A 12,660-nucleotide genomic window follows, 5' to 3' on the forward strand; every position below is an offset into this window, starting at 1 on the left:
GGTGGCAGGAAATTCTATAAAGATTAGTTCGGGAATCTTTTTTTTTAAAGGATTTTATTTTTTTAAAAGTGAAATTAATTCATTTTTTCTTGAGAAAATAGAAATTTATTAAAAATATGACTAGCTCTAAAAGGTAGAAATATAAAAAGATAAAATTCTACCCTGGCCTATTGAGTTTTATTAGTTTCTTTTCGTGGGCTGGAAAGGACTTGATAATTTGGTTTTGGACTCCGCCCACTATATCCAAACAGGTTTCTATAAAGTTAAATTACATTACATGTATTCGGCCTATTGCCCTTACTTAGTTCTAGATGTTCAACTACGTGTATTTGGCCTACTTGGATCTTCTGTCTATAATATAAAGTGAGATTAACATAAATCACTACTAGTTAGTTGCTCTTATATTGATACAGATCTATATATTATATAGGTAGGCCTTCCTTAAATGCGATATCTATGTTTCATATAGCTCAAACATGTGCATGTTATAGTGGTAGAGGGCGAGTGTGTGGAACTATTAGACCACATTTTGAACCCTCGCGACGCTTTTTTGCGAGAGAAAAAGTCGCGCGAGGGGGTGGGGAGGCGCTGAGAGCGCGTGTGGATGAGGGAAGACGCACAAAAAAACTTGTGCTTTATAGTTGTTAGTGACATGTATAAAGACTTTGTTTACGAGTAGAAAAGGCTAAAATAAAGTTGTCTCAGTCTAGATGCATTCTATTAGCCTTAATAGCGGTCTAAGAATACCTACAGCTCAATGGTTCCGAGACTCCAAAAACAACTAAAACCAGTGAGTTGTAGCTCACAAAAAATACAAAAAACGTGAAAATAGTTCGAGACCACGGGACGTAAAATCTACGCAAAAATTGACCTATTAAAAACAACATGTCTATGTGTTTAGGTTGTCTTTTTTGACGTGCCAAAACAAACACATAACCTAGGAGTCACATGCCCAAATAGCAGAAAACTCATGACCCTAGAATGACTAGGACTCAAGAGCATGGGAATCTAGAACCCCAAAACACCTAAAACCAATGAGCTTTAGCTAATAAAAATGGTGAAAATTTGAAAATCGGTATGTGAGCATGGGACTTGAGCACGGGACTTGAAACATCTGTAAAAAAATGGGTCTGAAAAACAACATTTTATTTAGTTCTAGATTACCATGTTTAACATACCGGAACAAACAAAATACTAGGAATCACAAATAAAAAATACTAATCCCATGGGTATTTGTGCTCTTCATGTTTGTAGGAAATTCAAAGAAATCGCTGTTTGTGAGTACAAACTTACTAGAAAAATATTCTCTCGACCTAGTTATATCCTAGTTGCATTAATAGTGGCCTAAAAATATATGGTCATGGATAGTTCTGAAACCCCTATAACATCTTAAATCAGTGAGTTATAGCTCAAAAAAATGAGTGAAAACGTTAAAATTGGTCCCAGAGGTGAGACTTTAAAACTCTACACAAGAAAAAAAAACCTAAAAACAACATGTGGCTAAGCGCCTGTATTGCTATGTTCGACGTGCCATAATAAACAAAAAGCCTACAAATCACGAAACTAAACTATCAAAAAAGATTTACGACCTCGGGTATTTGAGCTCAAAGTAGTTGCAACAAAAAAACGTGTTGTTTATGAGTAGAAAAATACCACCTCAGCCTAGTTACCTTAATAGTGAAATAGTGAAATAAGAATGTCTAGAATTAGATAGTTTTTGAACCACTATAAATATCTGAAACTAATCTATACTACTTATTAAAGCAGTAAGGGGTAGACTGCCATTCTCATTCCCCCCTCACCGCACAGTCCATTCTCACACAAAGCTCATTCTCATTCCCACGTACATCCCAAGTCTAACTAAAATTAAATTAAAAAAACAGACCCCAAGGGGATTCGAACCCGCGACTTGCTCGTAGCTACCACTACACCACATATGTATTTATGTCTACATGTATTATAGTAAAAACATATACGATATCTCTCCTGAAACCCACCTGTTACCCTTGCATAATGTGTAGTAGTAGATAAGTATCACCAAAATTATTAAATTATATTTTTGGATTGAGGGAGTAGTATTTAAAGAAGAGCCTTGCATGCAATTTCTTTTGTTTGAATAATGTTTTCAACTTAGTTTTTTTGTATGTGTGATATTTATTCTCTGTAATATTTTTCCATGGATCTGACTTATGAGTCATTTTCATAAACCAATGCCAAAGATGAATCTATGTTTCTTACTTAGAAACCCCGAACAAACACCACTAGCACGAGGCGCTCGTGTTGGCGTCGCTCATCGACGACGAGAAGAAGCTTGACGACTGCCGGTTCAACCTCTGAAAGCAATCCTACGTGGCCCATGCGCCACTGTGTACGGCAAGCTTCGGCGCAGCCGCCACTTGAACGCGGTCCAGAGCGACTGCACCGCGCTGTCCATCGTCAAACAGGGGACCTCATGATCGTCGCCAATGCCGCCGACTCTCAGGTTGTTCTGGGCATCGCAACCGACGACGGCGCCATCACGCCTTCCAGCTCATCATCCACCTGAAGCCCAACCTGCCACGTAAGTCGCTACTGACCGGCGATGAATTCTTGTGCGCTGGGATGACGACCATTGTTGCTGTTGAGTGAGTGTCCTCAAACAAGATGTATGTAGATGAGTAGCACATCCTGTGGTGCAACGACCAGATGTACTACCTCACTGATGAGCCCGGGGTGCACTTCATTTGGCAGCCCAGCCAAGAGTCATCGGTATTCACCATGTCGCGCGTGTTCGACGACTACTATATCAAGATTGTGGCGTCATCTCGGCGCCGAAGGTGACGCAGATGAGGACTGACAACAATGACCACTCGCCATCATCGGGGTAGCTTTTGTGCCGGTCTGCCTTTAATTCTCTTCGGAAACACACACTTGCTTTTTTGTTTAAGCAAGCATGTATGGTGGTGCGTGCCTGATGACTAACGATGTACAACAAAACTTCTGCCGGCAGGTGTGGCACGTGCTCTCCAATGATGAGACCATGCAAATCATGATATATATCGAAGTCTGTATGATACTGATGGTTGCAATGTAGTAGTGAAACATTTAAATTAAAATAACAAAATTTATGTATAGCTAGGATCACAAATGGATTATAAAACATTTTCTTATAACAATATAAGATACATTTTATATATAAGTTATTATGATACTATATGTTCCCGTTGTAACGTACGTGTACTCATCTAGTGAACTATAAATTACAGAATTGGTGACAGAAAATTCCAAACAAAAGAAAAAGTGGGGGGAAATGAAAATGCACCAGCCGGGAATGAACCTTTGTCTGTATTCAGTTCATTCGTGCAGAATTAGTGATGGGAATTTCCAAAAAAACCGTTAATTCAGTGAAGAATTATTGATTCCACACAAAAACTCGTTCATTAAACGATCAAATTAGTGATTAAAAATCCATATCCCAAAAAAATGTAGCAGCCGGGAAGATTCCACATCCCAAACTAAAACAAAAAATCGGTCATTCAATGAAGAAGTTAGAGATTAAATATCCATATCCCAAACAAAAAAACTAAAATACATCCCAAACTAAAACAAAAAATCGGTCATTCAATGAAGAAATTAGAGATTAAATATCCATATCCCAAACAAAAAAACTAAAATTGCACCAGCCGGGAATCGAACCCGGGTCTGTACCGTGGCAGGGTACTATTCTACCACTAGACCACTGGTGCGTTTGATGTCAGGGATAATTTAAGGTTTTAATGGATACGTAGATACGATTGATTACAGGAAGAAAGTGTACTGCTGGCATCCTATTCACATCACATCGGTATAAGGATATCCGCAACCGTTACCCCTATATCACTTTCCTCCTGTTTTTCCCCCTATTTTTTCATCTCCCGCAGCGGTTCCCCCTAAATACTCCCCTATATCCCACTATAACTATAAAATATCATTTTCTATATCAACTATCAACTTTTTATCTATTAACAATTACTCGTAGACCCACAGCCCAATGTTTAGGGTGATGAACAGTGACACGCTAGATCTGGGGGAGAGAGAAGTGGGACGACGCGTAGGGATGCTGTCGGGGGCACCGCTGCGGCCATAGGGTGCCCCCTACAGACGGCATGTAAGGGGAGGGGGATGGCTAGCGATAACCGCTGCGCACAGCCTAAGTGACGAGCTTTGTACTGTATCCACAGTTGCTCAGAAGCTCCTTAACCTTGAACAAGTGTGGATCTCAAACGTAACAGATGTTCAGATGCATGTAGTCAGGACCTCTCCAGATTTTCTGTTTTCTGCAGTGATGAGTACAAATGTTGTTTTGCTGCCTGGATACAGTACAAATGCTGTTTCCATTGATCAGAGGCCTCAACGGCATTTTCTTTTTATTAGCAAACATCAGACAACAAAGTACCGCATTACATAGAGACATAGAGTACGTAAATTAGGACGACGGAAACAAAAGCCACATGCGAAGAGAGCAGCTAGCATCAAGTGTTTTACAAGCTATCAAACCAAACCTCCCCTCAAAATATATGCTGTCACCAAACCCATTGCGCATACGCCAAAAAAAAAAAACTATTCTTTTAGCGAGATCGGCCGAGGCCAAGCGACGAACTAAGCCACTTGCAGAGGTCGTCCAGTTCTTCAGGGATCGTATAATGGCCCAACCTGCGTTGTCACAAGTCACCTAATCAATCTGGTTGTCTGGGGGAGGAGAGGAAATTGAAACTCTCAGAACCTCATCTGTACCCGTTGTAGGGCTTGAAAGTCAGAAATGAGAATCCTGAGTTCCTCAGAACCTCAGCTGATCTCTCGCCATCCCTGTAGACGACAACTTCATCCACTGCAAAAAACACACGTCATTTAGAGAAAAAAAGGAAACTTACTGTCTAGTAGTAGCATGTACTGAATTTCTTTTTCTTTTGAATCAGCATCATCATCACCTCTTCCATGACTAAGCAGGATGGGCAAGGAGCCAGCCCTTCTTACAGCAATATGTGAACCCTCCATCTTGCTCCTCAGGGTCCTGCAAATATCAAGAGTTAACATTAGGATCCATGAAAAGTATTAGTAACGTAGCAAGTTTTATGACACAGATGATCTATGGAGAGGATGTCAAAGTTAGACCTTGAGCAAGGGAGCCAGCCACTCAAACTGATGACTGCGTTGAGTGCGATTGGATAGGGAATGCCACTTGTGAATTTGCCATGAGCATAGCATGCTGCTGAGTGAAGGGCAACGGCGGCGCCCATGCTGAAACCGCCAATCCCAAGCTTCACTGCTCACATGTGGAAAACATCAATGGATGAATAAAAGATAGCAACTTTGTATGAACTGTGTATCTAAAATCATAATTCTGCGCATGAACTGACGGACATTTTTATGAGATATGGGCTTATAGTTAGCTTATCAACTAATCCTATCAACAGCAAAATTAGTATCGTGAGACTTAGCACTTAGCAAGGAATTACTATTAGTACCATCAGACGGCTCAGACGACAGCAGATTTGCAATGTGTGCAGCTGAAGCATCCAGTCCCTCAATGTCGTCTCGGCCATCTATAGATGTGTCCTCAACGTCAAACCCTGTTTCAGTTCCCGGAAAATAGGGATCAAATGTCGTCCAGGCTTCAGAGTTCACTAGTTCAGAGAAACGGCAACGTTGGAGTATGTAACTTCAGTTTCCATGAAAGGAACTCACATGCTGTGCAGGGGAATCCACCAAAAGCCGCGACAGGCCGGGTTGCAGCAGTGGGGCATATCCACTTGATCTACATGAACAAGTGCTCCAACATAAATAAGTCTCGTTGCAGTAAGAATAGCTGCCTTATATGCCCAAGCTAACTACACTGTTCTGAAGATGTTTACAAATACTGAAACTGTTTTTATCATGGTTCAGGAATAAGACAAGGTGTATCCATATCTATTGAGGTGTGCTTCAAGTACAAAGCATCCATGCTTACATTTGGTAGAGGAAGAGAATCCAGGAGCTGGGACCAGCTGGGAAAAAATGCAGAATGATTAAAAAGAAGGAAAAGGAAATCATTCAGTTCGCTATGTCAAGAAAAGCATGGCAGCAGCAACTGCTAAAGATATTCCATTCCAAGTCATCTAAAATTTTGTAGGTCGCACACATTGTATAAAGCATCACATGTTCTCCGAAGTACCAGCAACACAAAAGATATGGAGATTGGAGAAAAAACATCTGGAGCTAAAGATTGACACACAAAACACTTAAAGAGGAATAACTCAGTACTGAACCAGTAAGTTGAGGAGCTAGCCTCCATTTCCTAGATTATCTGGAGAGGCTAAACAGTTAGCTAAATAATAATAACGTTGCGTGCAAGCAGCCCAGATGTTGATGTTTGCTTTTTTTCGTTGTGGTGCCAGAAAACTAACATTAAGTAGGTAAAGAAAATCTGAAGCTAACATGGGCAAATACACAAAGTCGAAAAAGGACTCTTAAAAATGTGATGTACTGAACTAAAAGCAATCTTCAGCCTTACTATCAGTTGATTTTTCTCCGAAACTCATAGCTGTCAAAAATTTTGATAGTGGATCACGAGAACAAGATACTGCAATTTTACTACGTCATTACAAAATATGTTCTTTACTTTACATAGTTTGTGCAGACAGGGAACTGTAAATTAGGAATTTTGTCTGATATAAACTTATAACTATGCAACATACATATGTATTGGCCTACTTTATGTATTACTAGCCCGCATCAAAAAAGTATTGGACATTCCTATCCCTTCTGAATGGGAAGTGGGAAAGCATTATCAGCGTCCTTCGTGGCATTGAAGGTGGTTAGGTGTACAACAGCCAACAGGTATGTGAAAATATGTACTTTGAGCAAAGCAATACTAGGAATATATGCATGCACAGACAGACAGACAAAAAGGAGGCCACTTGAATCATATAGCAAAACTGCAAAAGGTGGAAGAATGAGGTACCGTTTGGTTCACATATTTGTAACGTAATGGGTAAGTGATAACGTTAAATCATGTTTGTTTTAGTCTAATCGTAATCAGATATCATACTAAAAATTGATACTGGACTATTCAAACTTGTTACCGACAGTAATCGAGTGTAAACCATTACCATTACCCTTTGCGTTACATTTCGTGAACCAAACAGCACCTGAAGTGTTTTAGATCTACACTGCCGTGATCTAGTTCTCTCCTTTCTTGATTGACAAGTGTAGTTTGCATTCATGTGGCAGTTGCATGAGATAGCATGCATGGAGGATCATCATATGAATAAAGCAAAGTTTTAAAAAAAAGGTAGGCATGAGCCTAGCAATAAGTGGGTACCTAGCACCATTGTCACCTATGCCATGGAGCCACACAATGGTGGCTAGGTGCCTTCCCTTTGGCCTCACCACATATGTCCTCCCATAGTCGACTCTCCTACTGCTTCGTCCACCTGAATGATTGATCATTCATGTAGGATAAGGTATTGGTATAAATGGTAGAGATTAGAACGTATCCTATTCACAAGACCACCTTCGTGCGGACATGACATATGCATAAAATCAATCTGAACCCTTTCGTCCAACAATTTTCGGCTAATGTGTTTTACCAAAAAAAGAACATCTTGCACCCTCTCTTCCCCTGTGCCCAGCTAGTAGCTACATATTTGAAAAAAAAACTCCCACGTGCTCAGCCAAAGGTTTTGGATGAAAGGTCCATATTGATTTTGTGCGTATGTGCACGAAGGTGGTCTTGTGCATAGGATACATTACCAATGGAGAAATGAACTAGACAGTTTACCAGAAGAGCTGCTGCCATAATAGCTCATTGTGTGATCTCCTGTACAGTTCTTTCAAGAAGGCGCACTATGTGCTGAATACGAATGCTCTTCTGAGCTCTGCTACTCCTTGTAAGCTCTGAAGGTATGGGGTTGTATGAAGTGCAAAACCCAGTTGGCCTCTATTTATAATGAAAGCCTGGAGAGAGGAATATATGTTGAAAGATTCCTTGAATCTGCATTGCATGGCAGTGCGGTTTGTCACACCTTGTGCTGTCGTAGAGGATAATCGGATTCTGAAAATCTTATGGCACGAAAGGATATAAGATTATTTTCCCCCTCTAAGTGAAGAATCGTGCACGCAGAGAGTTGCACACAGATATACATATTGAGGGTGGCAATGGCACTTTGCCATTTCATGAAAATGCATTTGGCACACAGGTTACTAGGCCGCATCTCTGACGGTGGAGAAATAACCAAATATATAATGTTGTCTTCTCCTTTTTCTCTGTTCTGCAGCCAATGAACAACTCTCTGCTGCATGGTGTATGGAGTATTAATGCGCACTTCCTTCTGCCAACAAATCCATGCAACTCCCTATGTGACAAACTCAAAACAAACTTGCAAGGAATAAGCATTAGTCAACTTATTTTCTAGTCATGAACTTTTTTCTTTTGAATCACCACTAGCAGTTTCTGTTCGATTAAACTGCAAAAAATCTTTGATGGAAACATTACTTGCCCACAGACCCACAGAAAACCACTTGGTGGCAGATTTTCACAAAGAAAGCAAAAACGAAATAATATTCTACTGCAAATTGCAAATGATATACCATCAGGATACAATAAAGAATTCAGAAAAGATGATTATATTGCAAGACATATCTATCAAGCCTCAGTACAGAATCAGCATGGATATGGGAACCAAAGGCAGAAATGCAAGTCCACTTGCAGCATATACGTGGCTACACTCTTCATGATGGTACATGAGTACACCAATATAAGAGGCTAAGAGCCTTAACATGTAGTAATTTTAATATAATGAGAACACCTGTAAAATTAAGGTTTTGAATTCAAGGTTTTGTAACAAAGTAGCTATGCAAACCATCCGATTCTTTCCAGCTCTCAATATTTTCAGAAGATTAACTTTTTACAGACTGCAAAAACTCCAGGTTTGCATGCCAGCAAAGGTGTTCACCTTTGCAAATATTCATATTGCTTTTGCAAATGCAGAGCAGTTGATTCTTTTTCAATGATGCAAATTTTAAGAGGTGATTAAAAATACAAAAAGATAAATATAAACTGATGTCTATGCAAAATATGGTATTTTTCCAAGAAAATGCTAAGCTGGTAGAAAAAACAAAAAAACCTGGACCTTTTCTCATTTTTTTTTGTGTGTGCCAGGCCCACTACATACAACAAGAATCATATTCCATTCTCCTTTTCATTTTCTAATGATTGAGATGGGCAGTGTGGGAGGCAGCTCAAGCCAAAATATGTGAGCTATGCGTGTTGTCCCTACACGGTTACAATAGCATCAGAGGTTTCAGTTTACATGGTGCTAGATGAAGCTACTCCACAAGACAGATTCATAAGCCACCTGATCTAACTTTTTTCACACTAAAAATTATAGGCATCATTGTGTTATGCCCTGGTACTAGAAGCATGCATATTGTTCCCCTCCATATTGCACATGTTCCTGCAAAAAGGTGTTTTTTTCTATAAAATCAGAAAAAGGTCCTCAAAAAGCAACCTATACAAAATATCAGATTTGTCGTTACTCAAAACCTAAAAGCATACAGTTCGAGAGGATACAAAAACAGGAAAACTATAAGTTTTTTAAATGCTTTCACTCCATGGTCCATGCTTACTATAGATCTATATATCAGCAGGATAACACAATTATGTACACCTTCCAGAGGGAATACTTGTGACTGTAGCTTCTTTGCAAGCAAGTTTCTGATTACATATGCAGTTAGGTACACTTTCCATATTCAGCTCCCACTAAGGCCAGTTCACTGAATAATTTTAAAAGGTAAAGAATACTCACTGTAAGAAGTCCACATCAAGGCTCAACAGAAGTCAAATTCTAAAATGCAAGAGGGAATGTGTAGCTGCCGTTATCTGAAGAATTATGCCTTTGGAAGTAAATGGGAGAATTATGCATGCTCCTTATTTCAATGGCTTGATCTCTCCAGAAAATCTGAAGTAGCATCTCCTTCTCCGCTTTCTATTTCATACTGTTACTTATACATGAACATTACTTGCCCTTTTGTGTTAGCAGTTATTTTAATGTACATGTTGTTCTTCCATTCAGTTTTAATCTTAGGACTTCTGAAAAGTTTTGGAAAGGTGAAAGGTAATAAATGAAAGGCAATGTTTCCATAAACATAGTGCAGAATTTATCCCTTTGATCAACCTCAGATAGACCAAAGCAAAGGAATGTTGTTTAACTGGGGGTTTGAAGTTGTGAGATGGACCATCATAATCCATGGGTGACAGTAGGAAAACGCTGAAAGTTATGGCGTGCATATGGGCTGTGGAAATATTATAACCTTTAAGTCAACTATAGTCTCTCTCATAGTAAATCTTAAACAAAAATTTGTTAGTGCTCAATTTTCAACAGTGGTAACTGTTAACCATAGTGTTGTGTTCTCACAAGGAAAAGAAAAGAGAAAACTATAGTAACCAGATCTGAACTGGCAGTATCACCACCAAGTGAAACGTGACTAATCAGTGATCATGTAGCTTTGTAAGTAGATATGTGGTTACTACAGATTGGCAAAAGGAACAGTGCTGTTTTGGGGTGCATTGCACCAGCAGAAGATAGAATAGAACATAACAGAATCGAATAGAATAATTGTCATTGAGTAATCACTGCCTATTCCGTTCTGTTCAGGGGAACTATATGTGGTGCATATATCCATGAGTATGACAAGTTCAGCATCTAAATAAAAGGAGAACTCATCACATTTCCAACTTGAGCCTCTACTGTAAACTTGGTGATGAAATAAGCCTGTGATAACTGATAGCTCTTCCATGTTGATGGGATGAAACAATGAGACTAAAGAGTGCAGGCCAAGCTGAAAGGGAATACGTCGTCATGTCTCACATCATTCCATCCATAAAGATGTGCAGTGCAAGATGCTGAAGGAATGTCATGTGCCCTAGACACTCTGCTTTCCAGGCAGAAAATTCCAGCTATCCGCTGTTACTCTGAAAGGCTGAATCCGTAATATGAAAACATGCCAAAGGTCGTTAGGAGTGGAAGAATCAAGACATTATCTTTTTGATGTGGTCTACACTATGTAGAGCTACTAGAGTGTAAAATGTCAGCGTATAGATGTCAAGGTCAAGCAGTGCAGAGATGAGCATCACACAAACGGTTGATATATTTGGCAACAACTACATTTCCTTGTATAATCTTTGGAGGTTACCATGGCAAAGAGAAAGCACCTGTGCAGCTCAGAGATTAAACGGATGCGATGTGCATGTCACTGTCTTCACAGGTCAGATCGTTGATGATAATGATTCGTCATGATATTGTTAGTTATAAAATGTAAGGGCATATACATATATATTCAAGACAGAAGTCAAAGCATTCAAAAACTAATAACAAAAATAAAATATAGAAAAAAGCAAATGAAACTCTAGACAGTTTTCCACCCAACCTTTTGTCGAGCAAGTGGTGTGCGCTACGCTTTGATGGTTAGAGCAGCCCGCCCAGAATACCAGTTACCACCATGGCAGAGCTAGAGATCCTTGTGTGCTCGCAAACGACCCGCTGTAACTTTAATTCGCTGCTGCGGGCTGCTCTAATCTGCGTGGTCCGCGGGGCGGCTGCCGCATGGTTGCCTGGTGGCTGATGCCGTGGTTGAAGCCCGTGCTTGGCCACATAGAAAAAGGAATGGCTCGAGAGCCTCGCTGAGGCATGCTCAGTGTGCCAGCGTGGCAGCCGATGGGTCTGTTAACTGCACGGCGTTATCATAATAGCTCAACTTTAAACAATCGGGCTAGTTAATTTGTCACAGCTAATATTAGCTGCTATTACCTAATTAATACTTCTTTTTTATTTATTGTGTTTCTATTTAAAAATAAACTAATTGACGATAAATATTCGAGCATGGAATTAGTACATCATAACTAAGGTGCCGTTTGATTGACGTATTTGCAACGTAATGGGTAACTGATAACGTTAAATCATGTTTGTTTTAGTCCAACCATAATTAGATACCACACTAAAATTTGATATCAGCCTATTCAAATTTGTTACCGCCAGTAATCGAGCGTAAACTATTACCATTACCATTTGCGTTACATTTTTTGAACCAAACAACACCTAATATCCTTAAGCAACATATCTAGTATAAAAATAATTCGTAGTGTGCTAACACACTAACATTAAATTTTACCCATCGAATCCATCGGCTAAGTTCAATCAAACTTCCTTTTAGACTATTTTCTAAAAACCCTTATGTTTTCATAATCCATATAATAGGGTGCGTCATCCTCAAGTAACATTGCACTCAACCATATATTGTAAATCCGATTCATAAGATTTGATGTTAGCACCATAATTATTTTATACTATATGTATATGTTGCCGTTAAGTATTTGGGTAATAATTAGTTAGACTTGTTTAGATATAAAGAGCTAATTATTAGCCGCTAACTATGAAGCCTTTACGTCTACTCCATTTAAAACGATGTTTAAATGTATTTAAATAGTTTAAAAGAATTTGTATAATAATATTATAATATACATATTTATTATAATATATACATTGATGTATTTAAATGTTAAATATGCTAGAAAGTGCATATATTTGTCTATGTAAAAAATAAAGAAAGCAAAATCTTACTCCACCTATTTATGATCTTAATTAGTTCAATTGCAAATGTATAAAA

The 12,660-nt window shown here is 39.1% G+C and overlaps 1 protein-coding gene and 1 non-coding gene across 5 annotated transcripts; both read right to left on the bottom strand.

Annotated features, from left to right (window-relative positions):
* Positions 1 to 3,654: 3,654 nt before the first annotated feature.
* Positions 3,655 to 3,725, bottom strand: TRNAG-GCC (transfer RNA glycine (anticodon GCC)). The gene has a single exon. It is a non-coding gene; the product is annotated as a tRNA-Gly (tRNA).
* A 610-nt stretch (positions 3,726 to 4,335) lies between these two features.
* Positions 4,336 to 11,728, bottom strand: LOC103635415 (acyl-protein thioesterase 1 homolog 1). Of its 4 annotated transcripts, XM_008657876.2 has the most exons (11): positions 11,425 to 11,698; positions 8,022 to 9,452; positions 7,778 to 7,953; positions 7,319 to 7,430; positions 5,966 to 6,002; positions 5,704 to 5,773; positions 5,484 to 5,588; positions 5,131 to 5,281; positions 4,947 to 5,029; positions 4,753 to 4,846; positions 4,336 to 4,671 (listed from the first exon to the last, which is right to left on the bottom strand). In XM_008657876.2, exons 3-11 carry the CDS (start codon positions 7,803 to 7,805, stop codon positions 4,587 to 4,589), a joined length of 765 nt encoding a protein of 254 aa, XP_008656098.1. In that variant the 5' UTR covers positions 7,806 to 7,953; positions 8,022 to 9,452; positions 11,425 to 11,698; the 3' UTR covers positions 4,336 to 4,586. The 4 variants fall into 4 exon arrangements, with proteins under 4 accessions (XP_008656098.1, XP_008656096.1, XP_008656099.1 ...); XM_008657874.3 differs by having other exon boundaries at positions 7,778 to 9,452; positions 11,425 to 11,726; XM_008657877.2 differs by lacking the exon at positions 8,022 to 9,452 and having other exon boundaries at positions 7,778 to 7,990.
* Between the last annotated feature and the right edge of the window lie 932 nt (positions 11,729 to 12,660).

Source organism: Zea mays, chromosome 8 (genome assembly GCF_902167145.1).
Source record: "Zea mays cultivar B73 chromosome 8, Zm-B73-REFERENCE-NAM-5.0, whole genome shotgun sequence".
NCBI lineage: Eukaryota > Viridiplantae > Streptophyta > Magnoliopsida > Poales > Poaceae > Zea > Zea mays.

Coding starts and splice junctions, on each gene's coding strand:
- LOC103635415 (XM_020542565.1), bottom strand. CDS start 7,805: ATGAGCTATTATGGCAGCAGCTCTTCTG. Junction 5,589..5,703: donor TGGATTCCCCTGCACAGCAT/GTGAGTTCCTTT, acceptor GAACTGAAACAG/GGTTTGACGTTGAGGACACA. Junction 4,847..4,946: donor CCTGCTTAGTCATGGAAGAG/GTGATGATGATG, acceptor TGTTTTTTGCAG/TGGATGAAGTTGTCGTCTAC.